This window comes from Haliotis rubra, unplaced genomic scaffold (assembly GCF_003918875.1).
Source record: "Haliotis rubra isolate DU_JTF1 unplaced genomic scaffold, ASM391887v1 Scf10, whole genome shotgun sequence".
Lineage (NCBI taxonomy): Eukaryota > Metazoa > Mollusca > Gastropoda > Lepetellida > Haliotidae > Haliotis > Haliotis rubra.
This window is the reverse complement of record NW_025764892.1, coordinates 3,630,094-3,646,556: the sequence shown is the minus strand read 5'-3', so window position 1 is coordinate 3,646,556 and position 16,463 is coordinate 3,630,094. Positions and strand designations below refer to the sequence as shown.

The window sequence follows — 16,463 nt, the reverse complement described above, 5'->3', positions numbered from 1 at the left end:
TCCATGTTATATTCTATAGATATAATATTATATAGTGATATTTCTGATAAATTTTCTATTAGTAAACTCATAAGACCAAAAGTAATATTCATGTATAGACAACACTGTAATACTAATTATTTGGTAAAGAATTACAAGAGTAAAATGAAAGGTTTGTATAATATGTTTATTGGCTGTAAATAGTTTTTGGTCAACCAATGGCATTATGTAATCATAACTAGTATGGTATAATATTTATTATTTAAACATATTTATTTCCAAAGAAAGGAACCGGATTGGTAAACAAGCATAAGCTTATATGAATACCGCTCTGGGATACAATGGAAGGAAGAATAAACTCGTCATGATGAATGTACAATGTGAATGATATATAAATGCTGCAAAAACGAGAAATAACGCCAATCATTGTTAAACGGTATATGTCATATAAACAAAATATTTTGGATCAAATCTGCCTGTTAAATTTATAAAAGAGTGCACTGAAATTAAAAGTTCTTTGTTTACTATTGAGGAACAGCGTTGGTTTCCAAACAAAATTGATTTTAGGTCAAATCCTTTAGTATAAAAAAACATAATTTGACGTATATCGTTGTAAAGAGTACATGAGAAGAAATAATGAGCAGAGTCTTCATAGTTATGGCCACAAGAGCAAGATGATGTCAGAGATATAAATCTTTCATATTTGTGCGCATTAAGGTCACTACATTCAAGTTCGAGACGAGAATGTATGATTAGACAAAATCTGCTACCGAAATTTAAGTCAAAATGACTGTAGATATTAAAATCGTTCAAAATTACATTTTTGAATCTCGATAGGTGATGGTCAATTAGTGAATATGTTTTTATAGCCTGAAATGCTCATACATTCGAGCCTCAACATTTCCTTTAACTAAACACAGCATTGAATGTCAATTAGTGAACATGTTTTAATAGCCTGTTTTTATCCACACTGTTTGACAAGATTAATTAACAAAAGCTCTAGATTGTTTTGATTAGCATTATACCATACTTGTTGAGAAACCTATGCATTTACGGCCAATAAACATTTTATACAAACATTTCATTTTATTCTTGTAATTCTTTACAAAAGCATTAATAACATGCAAATAATTGGTATGATAGTGTTGTTTATACATGAATATTACTTTTGCTCTTATCAGTTTACTAATAGAAAATCTATCAGAAATATTACTATATATTATTATACGAAGTATATAATATGGAAGTTAACAAAAACTATGCATTTATGGCATATATTTAATTATTTTAAATACACTGGGGCATTTTGACTACCCCCCTGGGGCAATTTGACCAAACCTGGGGCGATTTGACCAAAAATCTGGGGCATTTTGACCAAATTGGCTGGGGCGTTTTGTAGCTGGGGCGATAGCGGTGTTGACTGGCAATAAAGAAGTTGTTCTTCCATATATTGTTATCCTTCCTTACATTCATTATGATTACCGTCAAATATGATCATAGGAAATCAATACAGTGAAAATGAATATATTTGTAAGCATGCCAATTAATAACGACGATCTTCTGCCAGTTTTACTTTTAATTTGTTTCAGCAGAGAATACTGATTTTCATTGTTGTTTTAGGTGTTATCATGGATATTGTATGGACTATTACCTGAGCTCATGTGACAGTACTGTAATTCTACTAATTTTACTAGACTAAGGCTTTCGACAAGTATCTAAAGTCGTACACTTTAGCCATACAATTAACATGATCCATTCAATTGCATGGTTACCGATCAGAATGTCAAAATGTTATGTTCAGAAGACTTTTCCCTTGAAAGACATCATCCTTATCCCTATGCAAATAAAACAACAACATACATTTAAACATTTTCACTCTGCCAACAATGATTAAATGCATGAGAGCATATGTCCTGTACATAGAAGCAGCTAGGATATGATACATTTACCAAGTATTACTTGGGTAAATTCCAGATTTCTTTACATGTGATTCAGTGTGAACAGTACCCAATTAAAACAGCATTTATTTAAGGTGCATTTCTGTCAGTCGTATCCCACAAACATATCAACATGTTCAATTAACTGTGCGCATATCAGTCAACTTACTAACTGATTAATTACATTATTTTGTGTGCTATTTTTCGTCAGAATACTTGTGATAAATGGGTATGTAATTCCCCAGGACACTCAACATGCTCACGTTAAACGCAAATGTCAGAAATGTAACTGACAACAGTTACTGTAACTGTAACTAAGTGAATTTGACAGGTTTGATGTGATTTAACTTCATTCACTCAAGAAGCATTGACTTGTAACCGTTGTTAAAATTTCAGCACATCGCACCTGTCAAAAGTGAGCTGACGAACTGATAACATGGAGCTGGGAGAATGAAACTGGACAAGAAATTAAACTCATATGGATCAATGATTTGTTTAAAGCAACATTATAAGTCGGCTGACAGGAATGTTTCCCTTCATCGAATGTGACAGAAGCAGGTCATGTCATGTTTTTCGTATTTCAGCATCTGTTCATTCAGTTGTGTCCGACGGTAAATACATCGCAGGTCTACCGGTGACTTTAGCACTTAAAGTACGAGTCCTTCGTCAGTTACAACCATCCATTCATTATCTAATACAACACGGAGTCTATGTTTTTCAATAATTTCTTAGTTTCATACATACCGTCTTCCGCCATGATGTTTATTATCCGGACCGCGCTCAATGTCACACTGCTCGTTGATTGGTCAATGTATATCCCCCGATACTCGCCCTCGTTCAGCCATGAATAGAACTGGTTAAACGAACTCAGTTAATTCATTACTGCGAAGGCTGCGTGAGCTGTAAATACATATTTACATTTCAAAAGAGGTTTCCTATAGTTTCATGATAGATGCATTGGTGTATGTTAAACAATTTTTATCACTGTAATGTTCGCAATTCATTTTATTATAGAAGTGTAGGCGGGGAGTTTAAATTTGGATCGATACAATAGATTTTAGGTAAATGCCACTGTTATGAAATGTATAAAATGTTAGATAAACATAAGTTTAAATTTGAAACGATACTCTTAAAATGATTGTAAAGTTGACAAGCTTGAAACTACTCTTAAAATGATTGTAAAGTTGACCAGCCACAAGGGGCATGTGAGGTCACCACCACCACTGGCTCGCGGGATTCAATGGTCTATTTAGGATAGATAGATATAATGGATATTCGAAACTAATGAGCATGTGCAGTGTTCGAAGACCCGGGTTCGATTCAACACATGGGTACAATGTGTGAAGCCCATTTCTGCTGTCCCCCGCCGTGATTTTCTTGAATATTGCTAAAAGCGGCGCAAAACCATATTCACTCACTCAATAAATCTACTTTTTCGACACAAAATTACAACATATTTAGCACGGTAGGAATGCAAATTCACTTCTTGCACAAGCTTTCACTTGACTTATTACATATTTTCACAATATTTACCTACACATCCAGCTTGTATCTCTGACATTAGATTAGGACATGTCAAGTCTACTTGATGAAACTTTTTGTTGGATCTTCCTTTTCAACTGATAATACTCTAACGTAAGTACGCATACATGTCCACAAAGTAGATATAAAAAACATTAAACGTTATTTTGTGTAGAATATATGCAATTAAAGAAAATTTGTGTTCAAAGGTTCGCATGGAAAGTTACCTTCTGCAATGGTCGCGGTTATATTCATCTTTCTTATTTAATATCCAAATAAAACTAATGTTCGGTGATTTGGCATTTCTAGAAAAAGTGCAAAAAAATGCCAAATAACTCCAAGTGTTATTTTGTATACGCGATTAATGGTCGATTACTTGTGAGATGTTCAATCGGCGGTGAAGATAAGACAGAGGCCCTTTTATCTGGGAGAGTAATTACATGCCCAATGAAACAGGTCTATGGCTCATTTCCTTACCATATCAGAAGTTATAGATTTCGAAAAACACGAACAGTTTCCTTAACTGTAATAATAACTTTAGAAACTGGATATCACATATAACTTAAAATCATTATGAAAATATCTCTAGAGTTAAACATGCGTCGCAACACTGACTATTTAATGTCCAAAACAAAACAAATACATCCCTATCGAAAAAAAGGGGAAAATACCAACATTTTGTCTTTGTTACAGTTTATCCACCATCAAACGCGAGTATACTTTCTTTTGCCTGGCTGTTAATTTCTACTGAAAGTAAACTGAAGAATTTACTGATTATTGTAATCATAATGTAACATGGACGTATATGATCATTTGATAACTGAACTCTTTTGTATAATGTGTACATAACCTTTTCTTCCGTTGAACGCAATCGTTGCCATGCCCACTAGCTTCGATAAATATTGGACGTAATGATACGGGTTAGAATTGGTCTTCAGCAACCCATGCCTGTCGTAAGAGGCGGCTAACGGGATCGGGTGGTCAGGCTCGTTGACTTTGTTGACACATGGGATCGTATCCCAATGCTTAGATCGATGCTGAGTATTGCTGAGTGCGGCGTTAACAATAAACAAAACAAACAAACGATAAATATTGTGTGATTTGGCAGTCTTTGTCTATAATTACAATTTACGATATTACTCATATATACTCACAATAATTTATATAAAGGAACACTTGTACTTCCATGTGTTCCCTTACTCGTTTTTCCATGAGTATATATTTAATATCCATAAACAATTTTATCTGATTATTAATAACATGTATGGAATAATGGAATACTTAAGGTTTTGATACCATGATATGAGAAATCGACTTTCAGTTATCTATGCATATCTGCACCTATAAGGGGCGGTGGGGTAGCCTAGTGGTTAAAGCGTTGGCTCGTCACGCCGAAGACCCGGGTTCGATTCCCCACATGGGCACAATGTGTTAAGCCCATTTCTGGTGTCCCCCGCCGTGATATTGCTGGAATATTGCTAAAAGCGGCGTAAAACTAAACTCAGTCAGTCAGTCTGCACCTATAAGAAGCATCCGGGCAAACCGCATTCCGTGAACTTTCAAGAATTGTAATCATACATTCCTAAATACAAGATTATTCTCAAGGAGACTCTTCTTATTTTCAGTGATCAGTTCATATTATTTTCATCATTTGTCTGTTTCGGGGGGATACTTGAGACTGCTTCATCTCTCGCGATGACGTTTCATATACTCATGCCAATAATCGCCAAGAGTTAATACCGTACTTGTAAAATACACTATGTATTCGATGTCGCTCATTTCTTGTCCTGTAGTAAAACTCATTTACCACCCCCGGGGAATATAGAAGTTTATTGAGTATAACCAAATCAAGTAATTGAGCGTAAAATTATGAAAACATTACAGAAACCTAAAGTGACTACACGAACACACATTAACACTCTCTTAAACCGACCGAGATGCTGCTGTTGGCGAGCTGTGTCCTCATAGTGAGCCTCGCTGTTCCTTCTCAGGGAGGTGCTCACTGCGAGATTGCTAGTCTTGAACGTCTTGTTCGGAGGATGGACAGTCAACTGCATAATCTCGAAAAAGCTGCTGATTTCGGTTGTAAACCTTGTCACGGTGAGTCTTGATACACATGTGAATATCTGTCCGTCCGTCCTTTCATCCATTCGTTCATTCATACGTTCGTTCATTCACTCATTCGTTCGTTTTATACTTATTAATGTGCACCACCGTTATCACCATTACACTGCAATGTGAGTGAATTGGGATTAACGCCGCTTTAGCAATATTACACCAGAGATTTACACATTGCACCCACGTGGGGAATCGAACCCGGGCCTTCGGCGTGACGAGCGAACGGTTAACCACTAGGCTACCCCTCCTCCCCCATCACACTGCAATATAACGTGTAACATACCGATTGCGGTTATGATGGTGATAATGCTAATGAAGGGGACCCACATATGTTGCTACCCATTATTATAATATATAATATAACTTACCATAATCATAAGAATGAATGAGTGAGTTTAGTTTTACGCCGCACTCAGCAATATTCCAGCTATATGGCAGTGGCCTGTAAATAATCGAGTCTGGACCAGACAATCCAATGATCAACAGCATGAGCATCGATCTACACAAATGGGGTACAATGACATGTGTCAACCAAGTCAGCGAGCCTGACCACCCGATCCCTTTAGTCGCCTCTTACGACAAGCATGGGTTACTGAAGATCAATTCAAACCCTGATCTTCACGGATTAATCATAACACTGACTGACTGACTGAGTTTGGTTTTACGCCGCTTTTAGCAATATTCCAGCAACATCACGGCGGGGGACACCAGAAATGGGCTTCACACATTGTACCCATGTGGGGATTCGAACCCGGGTCTTCGGCGTGACGGGCCATCGCTTTAACCACTAGGCTACCCCACCGCCCCTATTAATCATAAGAAAGAAAAGCAACATCCATTGTACGATTCCTGCCTTGTCACAAGTAGGTTTGACATGTCATGTGATGTGATGATTACCACTGATATTCTTGAGTTGTAATTGTTGTTATTACTATTATTTAAACTATCACTGGGGGTAAAGGGAGGGTGTATTTTCCATCAACGTTCCATTTAGAGGCGTTTCTAGTCAAGCATTCCGAACCCAACTCCACCTTTTTCCGTTTCAGATCCCGGATGCGACAAGCCCTGCGTTAACTCCATCATAAAAGAAGATTTAGTGGCCGATATGGCAGACCTTAAGCGATCTCTCCGGGGCATCGTCAAAAAGAGCATTCCATGCGAAGGTTAGAAACACCTTCAGCTAAATAACACGAGTTGCGATAGAAATGGTTTAGTACTGTGTAGAACGACGATTCAATTGCTTGATCAGTGGTCTAATGCAATCAAAATCCATCCGATCCACTAGCTGTGCAATACAATTTAAAATATACGTGAATTATGTGATTCAAAACAATTAAATGCCATGTAATCCATGGTTCAATATGAAGATGTGATCCATGATTGAATGTAGTTTAAAATCCATGTGTTCCATTGTTGAATATAGTTTAAAATCCACGGGATCCATGGTTGAATACAGTTTAAAATTTCATGTGATCCATGGTCGAATGGAATTTAATATCCATGTGATCCATGGTTGAATACGATGTAATATCCATGTGATCCATGGTTGAATGCAGTTTACTATCCATGTGATCCATGGTTGAATGCAATGTAATATCCATGCGATCCATGTTTGAATACAATTCAAAATCTATGTGATCCATGGTTGAATGCGATGTAATATCCATGTGATCCATGGTTGAATACAGTTTAAATTACATGTGATCCATTGTTGAATGCAATTTAAGGGTCATGTGATATATGCTTATATACAATTTAAATGCCAGTGACCCATGCTGCAGTACAATGTAAAATCCATGTAATAAATGATGTTTAAATATAATTTGAAATAACATGGTTCAAAACAATGCAAAAGTCTGGTGATTCATGCTTCAATACAATTTAAAGGCGATGCAATTCATGGTTTAATACATACAATGTAAAGAGCCCGAGATCCATGCTTCAATACGATGTAAAATCCATGTGACCCATGGTTGAAAGCAATTTAAAGTCCATGTGACCCATGTAAATAATTGAAACACATATAGGAGCTTACAGTTGTTGGAGGAGGACACGGGCTATGAAGTTAGCAATGCAAAACAATGTGGTTGTTTCGAGATGTACATTCTATTAGTAATTCCTTAACAGTTGTAGTGATACTGTACGAAAGAAAAGTCCTGGGAGGTGTATACAAAACCCTGACCTTTGAACCCGCGACCTGGCACACAGAGTCTGCAATGTGCAACTACACGTGCAATGTGCCCAACAGACTTCCACACACACTCCAGAACATATATGATATCACCCTCATTCCGTTCCACAAGTCTGTCTCACAGTATTGAAATCAGAACGTACGATATGTTGATAAGCCACTTTTCGTTTTAACTATAAATACATCAAATGTGTATTCCTAGGGCTGGCGACTTTAAGTAGATGTAAATATCTAGCTATAAAATACAGATCTATAAATGGGGAAAAAAGCAATCTATGTAACGTTCCAGTCACATGACTATATATATATATATATATATATATATATATATATATATATATATATATAAACAAGTGATGTCTGCAGGTGTATAAGCAATAAATATATAAAATATGAGTCCAGATATTTTTTCTTGTCAAATCTCCTTTATATCTGCACAAGATCTTTCGCCGTTCAACGGCTCTTCAGGTGTACATTGATAGCTGAGTATGTGTGTGTGTGTGTGTGTGTGTGTGTGTGTGTGTGTGTGTGTGTGTGTGTGTGTGTGTGTGTGTGTGTGTGTGTGTGTGTGTGTGTGTGTGTGTGTGTGTGTGTGTGTGTGCTGGATCCTCCAATGCATACATATATACTACTCAAAAGAACCCAAAACAAAATCACATTTTTAAATGTGACCAATTAATTATAGGCATTGTAAAAAATCGGGTATTCCTTAACTTACTCTGAGCAGCATATATATAAATATACTGTGTAGGACCCTGTTACTGTCATCTTTGAGAGCGCTATGATTAACCTTTGACAAAAGAAAACTTTCAAACACTAATATCTAATTTTCTTCTAAAATCGTTTTGTTTTTCTTTTACAGGGAGCGAAAACGTCTTTATCGCTGGCTGTCTAAACGACACGATTTGGCGATTCAACCCCAATGAAGTCTCCCACGTCGCACCGTCTGTGGACCAGCCGTTCGGCCACCTAACTGCTGGACTTCGGACTCTGTCAGCTTCAGATGTCATCTTTGATTTCGTTATTGATGTTAATTTCGATTCTGTTACAATAGATTATCTTATTAGCAATCCATTTCAGGTGTTCTGTACAGAGTTGAACGGAACAAACTCGAGGCTGGTGGCTAACGCTTCTGGTAACTAGCATTATACTAGACATTTAAGCTATATTACCGAAGTGGTAGTAGTGTAGATGTAATTGTAGACGTATAGACGAAGAAGACGTAGTAGTAGTAATAGTACCAGTAGCAGTAGCAGCAGACGCAGTAGTAGTAGAAGTGGTAGTAGTAGTAGTAGAAGTAGTAGTAGTAGTAGTAGTAGTAGTAGTAGTAGTAGTAGTAGTTTGTTGGTTTAACCCCGTACTCAGCAATATTCCAGCTATATGACTGCGGTCTGTAAATAATCGAGTCTGGGCCAGAAAATCAAGTGGCTCACATTATGAGCAGCGATCTACGCCTTGGAGATACGATAACATGCACCAAACAGGTCAGCGGGCGTGATCCCCCAAAACCCCGTTAATCGCCTCTTACGACAAGCATAGTAGTAGCAGTAGTAGTAGTAGCAGCAGTAGTAGTAGTAGTAGTAGTAGCAGCAGCAGCAGTACTACTAGTAGTAAGTAGCAGCAGCAGCAGTAGTAGTAGTAGTAGTAATTGTAGCAGTTGTAGCAGCAGCAGCAGCAGCAGTAGTAGTAGCAGCAGCAGTAGTAATTGTAGCAGCAGCAGTAGTAGTTGTAGCAGCAGCAGTAGTAGTTGTAGCAGCAGCAGTAGAAGTAGTAGCAGCAGTAATAGTTGTAGCAGCAGCAGTAGTAATTGTAGCAGCAGCAGTAGTAGTTGTAGCAGCAGCAGTAGTAGTTGTAGCAGCAGCAGTAGAAGTAGTAGCAGCAGTAATAGTTGTAGCAGCAGCAGCAGTAGTAGTAGTAGTAGCAGCAGCAACAGTAGCAGTAGTGGGAATAGTAGTTGTAGTGTTTGACTGGATAGTGAGTAAGTGTGTGTGTGCTTTCACCAGAAATTAGTTTCACACATTGTACCCATGTGGATAATGGGTTTATAGAAGTTGGTGAATAGTGAAACGTACGGCTTCAAAGCTAACAGCTCCGGGTTAACTGCAGTTAGCAATGGTTCGATATAGATTCGTCGTCGTTACCAAGATGGAGTGACTACAACCATATTATGAGAGGTATTGTAAGAGTATAAGCTGACTGAATAATAATATAAACGTATACAAATGTATAAGCTGAATAGATAATAATAAATTGTTATATAGATTTTGTAGCTGATTGGATAATAATAATAACAAATAGTATACATATGTATATTAAGTCAATTGGATAATAATAAAATAGTATATAGATGTAGTATCTGATTGGATATTAATTTAATATTATATAGATGTAGTAGCTGATTGGATAATAGTAAAAAAGCTGATTGGATAATAATAAAAATTATACAGATGTATATTAACTTGATTGGACAATAAGGAACTAGTATATAGATGTAGAAGCTCACTCACTCACTCACAGGTAGACTGGAGGCATTACCTTTGTTCTCTGTCGACATTTCGTACAAAATTGACAGTGGAACACGGTGGCTGGGGATATTAAGTATTAATTCCACCACACAACTGTCACTACAACAAATGCACTACTACTACTACTACTACTACTACTACTACTACTTCTTCTTCTGTTGCTGCTGCTGCGGCTGGTACTCCTGATGATGCTGTTATTACTACTGCTACTTTCCGTTTAACATCATGCTTAAACCCAGTTTAACATTATTTTGATTTGCAAAAAATACCCCTCTACTACTACTACTACTGCTGCTGCTGCTGCTGCTGCTACTACTACTACTACTACTACTACTACTACTACTACTACTATTACGACTACGACTACTACGACTACTACTACTATCAATACTACTACCACTACTTCAGTCACTACTGCACTACTACTACTACTACTACTACTACTACTACTACTACGACTACGACTACTACGACTACTACTACTATCAATACTACTACCACTACTTCAGTCACTACTGCACTACTACTACTACTACCACGACTCCTGCTGCTGCTATTACTACTACTGTTACTCCTCCCTCCCTCACTACTACTACTACTGCTTCTACTTCTACTACTGCAGGAAGGCAGGAGCGTGGTTCTAGTCGTAGTTGCTCAGGTAATATATGTAACTGTGGTGATAGTAGTCTAGTCAATCAAACTTTCACCAAACCGGGGTTACAGTTGTACATCTCATGTAACATTAATAACTTTTTTTAAAGATATGCCCTCAGTGAATTTCGGCGTTACTGATATCGCGTACTCCGTGGACAACGACGAACTAATCCTGCTTGTGTTCTTCACGGATACAACACCAAACATCATCTCGGCAGTCTCGAGAACTGGCTCAATGATGCGCAATGTAGCTACCTTCACTGGCATTCCTAGCAAGGTCGCCGTAGAGGATGGGTAAGCCTGAACGTTGATACAATGTTTTGGTTAGGCTGACATAGAAACATTGACAGCCGTGTGTATAGTTGTCCATCCAGTCAACCACTCGTTTGATTTAAGATAACAGGTTGCCGTGACATAAATGGGGGTGGGGTGGGTGGGTGAGTGAGTTGAGTTTTACGCCACACTAGGCGGCCTGTAAATAATCGAATCCAGAGATCAACAGCATGAGCATCGATCTATGCAATTGGGATATAATGACATATGTCGACCAAATCAGCGAGCCTGACCACCCGATCCCGTTAGTCGCCTCTTACGACAAGCATGAGTTACTGAAGATCAATCCTAACCCGGATCTTCAAGGGTCATAAAAGGGATGGGGTCATTTCAAGCATAAGCTTTTATGCTTGCTTGACCACTAATAGTAAAGTCGAGCTCAATGTGCTTAGTTGTGTTTGTTAGGAAAATAATATCAAGCATTCGTCCTTCGTTTTACTTTATTATAATACGAAACAAAGCCCGACCTAGCTCCTCAGGTTTGAGAAGCATGTACCCGAAAGCAGTTTTTTATTAACCCTTACGGCTGTTCAGTGACGCTTTACTTGTACCTCTATGACTGTTACCACTGCGAATCAAGTTGTGTTTTATAGGGGCAGCTTTCTCGTGTTGTGTATATAATCTAGGAATCAGTTGGAGACTTTTGCAAGTCTATCCGATGGATCGTGCTCGTATTTGATGGAAGCTGTAGTGAGTGAGTTTGGTTTTACGTCACTTTTAGCAATATTCTAACATCACGGCGGGAAACACCAGAAATGGGATTCACACATTGAACCCAGGTCTTCGGCGTGACGAGCGAACGCTTTAACTACTAGGCTACCCCGCCGCCCCGATGGATTCTGTATTGTCACATCTTATTTATATACGAATATATGATATGATATATGCAATTAATGACCTTTGCACTCGTTTACTGACTGACTGAGTTTGGTTTTACGCCGCTTTTAGCAATATTCCAGCAACATCACGGCAGGGGACACCAGAAATGGGCTTCACACATTGTACCCATGTGGGGATTCGAACCCGGGTCTTCGGCGTGACGAGCCAACGCTTTAACCATTAGGCTACCCCACCGCCCCTTGCACTCGTTTAGGACATGCTGATGTTTTGAGGCACTTGCAGTCTTCTTATATGGTCTTATCGTATATACGTTTGTTCGGGACAATTTGTTGCTTAAGTGATTTGTTCCATTTAAGGTGACTCTATGTTCCAGAGTCGTGTATGTGATATTCGATGACGAGATCCGGACTGTGGCAGTCAGCACAACAAACGGAATCCTGACAACCCTGTTTACCCATTATTGCACTATACTTGTGTTCGACGTACTTCCCATGGGTAAGACCGTCCATTGCCTGGCATTGGCAGGAATGTCATCACTGCTATATATTCTTATATGGATATATTGGTAATGTTCTCTCGCTGCAGCCCCAGCAGAACAATCGAATATGCAAATTACATTGCATTATATCTAAACGAACACATGTTATGAATGATATCCTAAGAGGAACATTGTCGCTTTATCGCATTGGTGCCCGATGGTAAATAACACAGTATCATTCAAAACTCGACAATGCGACAAAATTGGTCGAAATGTTGCGCTTTTTTAAAAGTTCAGGCACCTGTTGCTTATTTTCCCAAGGCGACAACGCTACGGTGTCCCTTCCAGGAATCAGTTCTGTTGATGTTGCCCTCTATGCCGGGTAAGTGAGTCTGTCCTAACCACGGTTGAGTGTGAGTGAGTGAGAAGGGTTTGACGCCTCCAATTTCACATATCAGGGTGATGTTATCACTTTGCTGAAGCCCACGACCCCCAGCATGGTGCTGGTACACCGAGAGACAAGTTGCCACAGTTGTAGCCACCGTTTCTACTTGGTTGTTGTTTTACGCCGCACTCAGCTATATTCCAGCTAAACGGCGGCGGCCTGTAATTTACCAAACCTGGACCAGACAACCCAGTGATCAACAGCATGAGCATCGATGTACGCGATTGGGATACGATGAAATGTGTTCACTAAGTCAGCGTGTCTGACCACCCGATCCCGTTAGTTTCTTCTTGAGACAAGCATGGGTTACTGAAGACCAATTCTATCCCGGATCTTCCCTGTCTGTTTCTATTTGAAAACTCCTACTAATATTATCACAGACATTATGTTCCGTGTTTCTATACTCCTCGATCTGGAGGTTCGTGGCTGTAGTGTAGCGTGTTTGTGAGTGTTTGTCGCTTCAGTGTAGAGTAGATGTTTTTCTCTCAATGAGTTTCCGGTTTGGGACAGGTCCCTAGCAGACCATAATTGTCCCAGGATGCGACAAAATTGATCGGATGGTAAGACTTGATGACTTGGTTGAATGAGCATGTCATACCCACACGTTGCTCTTACTATCGCATGTCGCAAGTTAGCACACGCAAAGGGAGCCGGGAACCAGCTTACAATCACTGGCTTCTCTGGTCAAGATTCCTTTACATACAGACACCAGCCATATCACTATTAGGGACTGTTCATAATTTATGGCTAGGGGGTGGGTGGTGGGGTGTGATGATGATTTTATGGAGAAGCACATACAATGTGAATGACCCCCCCCCCTAAAATTTATGTACAAAATAAGTGACCCCCCTGCATGTCATGTACCAAATCAATGACCCCCCTCCCCTTCCCATAGTTTCTAACCATAATATTAAAAACCATCATACCAACAACAACCAAGAGGCGCGTGGCAAGGTAATGTTTTCGTGTAAGCCCGATAGGTTGGAAAGCTCTATATTTAGATAGTATTGAGGGCTTGTCCAACCTTTTTAGCAACAATTATGTGTATCCCCGGCCTTTTTCATAATGGTAGCCACGCCCCTGACCAACAAAGGTAAATTTGTTCGTACCATCTACACAGATTGTCTGTTAGTATACAGGTCTGCTGTTTTTGAACTAGAACTTATCTCATCAACTGCAGGTACACTACTATTCATGGATGACTACGGGGATTTATACTCCCTAGATGTGGGCACACTTGATAAGGTATTCCTATACGGGACCAGCATTTTTGAAGATCCCAGTGACCTCAAGTTCAACGAATGCGACCAACTCGTATACATTGTCTACGAGGATAGCGAGTGAGTTATGCCCCTTGATTTAAATTCAGGTACCATCGCCAACCCGGTACGTGTCTGTCAAGCGAGGACTGTATTTTGTTTTGCTGAAAAGATATAAAATATTTAGGTGCTCTGCATTGTACCCGGGGATTTTAAATATCAAATGTATAAAGATTTGCTTCTAAAAGGCATTCCCCTACACGAATCGAGTATGTTTTTATCAGCAATATATATATTACAAACCCATATTACAGAAACTTTTTCATTCACGTTTGGAAGTCTCTCACTACTTTCGCAATAAGAGACTTCCAAATGTGTATGGCGAATTTCCAGTTTTTGTAATACAGGTCTGTGTTTGCTATTAAACAGATAGGTAGATACCGTAACGTTAATTTCAAGAAGAAATATCACAGTGCTTAATGAGAATTATTGGTGATTGTGTTATCTTTTCAGTCAAGTTGAACTGCTTGAGACAGACGGTACGTTGGTGAAGACCCTGACTCTTCCCTTTGAGCCCTTATCGTGTCCCAACATTGACTTTCTCCCGCCGATGTAGAGGGACGACAATGGATAGAGGTGCAGAACATCCATAGTGTGAATGTTATCATCCACAGCCCTAGTAATACATTCACTATTGAAGCTTCCGCAACATTTGAAGTGTCACTGTTGATGAAAGAAGTATCTTCAACACTATTTGTACAAATGGGAATAAAAGAAGCTTCCATAACACTACTAGTGTCACTGTTAATCAAGAAGCATCTTAAACACTACTAGTGTCACTCTAGGGGCGTGTGGGTAGCCTAGTGGTTAAACGTTAGCGCGTCACGCCGAAGGCCCGGGTTTGATTCCCTACATGGGTACAATGTGTGAAGCCCATTTCTGGTGTCCCCTCCCGTGATATTGCTGGAATATTGTTAAAAAGCATCTTAAATACTACTGACACTGTTAAAAGAATATCATAGAAAATCAGCTTCATACAATTTGTTAGGCCAAATATTTAGTATTCCTTAAATTCCACTTGCGCTCATTGATCTTTATGTGCACTTCTGTGAATGAACTCATGACAACAATGAAGTCATCAAATAATCTCAACTAAAGTGTCTCGATTTTGCGAAAACACTGTGTCGAAATGTTCCACGCAATATAATTCCTTCGTTCTAATAGTGAATTCAATGACAAGCGTGATAATTGGGTCAATTATATACCGCCTTATTGATGTTACGTAACACCGATACGTACATGCATACACTTATAGTATGTAAGTGAGTGAGTTGGGTTTTACGCCGCTTTTAGCACTATTCTAGGAATATCACGGCGGGGGACACCAGTAATGGGCTTCACACATTGTAACCATGTGGGGAATCGAACCCAGGTCTTCAGGGTGACGAGCGAATGCTCCAACCACTAGGCTACCCCACAACTCCTCTGTACCCTTATACAGTACAGTGCAAATATATAATCCCATATACACAATGTGTGTCTAAAAATGGATTAAAACGTGGCTCTCACTTATTCTTTTACACTCCAAGATTTAGATCCGGGGCAGAATAGGTCTTCAGCAACCCATGCTTGCCACAAAAGGCGACTATAACTGTACTAAGAGGCGACGAAAGGGATCGGGTGGTCAGGGTCGCTGACTTGGTTGACACATGTCATCGGTTCCCAGTTGCGCAGATCGATGTTCATGATGTTGATCACTGGATTGTGTGGTCCAGACTCGATTATTTACAGACCGCCGCCATATAGCTGGAATATTGCTGAGTGCGGCGTAAAACTAAACTCACTCACTAACTCGAAGATTTAGACAAACCAACACTGCGTTACCCATCAGTGAAACACAAATTAACTTCGTCCAGACTTCAGGAGGGAAGAATAATATTTTATGAGCGCTTCTTCTGGATGAGGGACGTTTAATGATGAATTTAACGAGTCTGATCTTGTTGATAAATATTTCCCACGGTAACCATTCGTGTTGTTGCATGACAGCTCTCAGCATACAGGCACGACAGAGATATTAGTCACGCAGGTTTGAACACATCCTACAGACAGAGTGGGGAGTGAAAATTGGTTATTCCTGTTCAGGGGAGGTAACTCTAACAACATTATAATGTTTTCAAGAGGTC

At 39.1% G+C, this 16,463-nt stretch overlaps 1 protein-coding gene across 1 annotated transcript in view; it reads right to left on the bottom strand.

Annotated features, from left to right (window-relative positions):
* Window positions 1–5,587, bottom strand: part of LOC124266096 (jouberin-like) — a 53,611-nt gene extending 48,024 nt beyond the window's left edge. The window contains 1 exon segment of the mRNA XM_046700911.1: window positions 5,349–5,587. Coding sequence (XP_046556867.1) covers window positions 5,349–5,587 — 239 coding nt within the window.
* Between the last annotated feature and the right edge of the window lie 10,876 nt (window positions 5,588–16,463).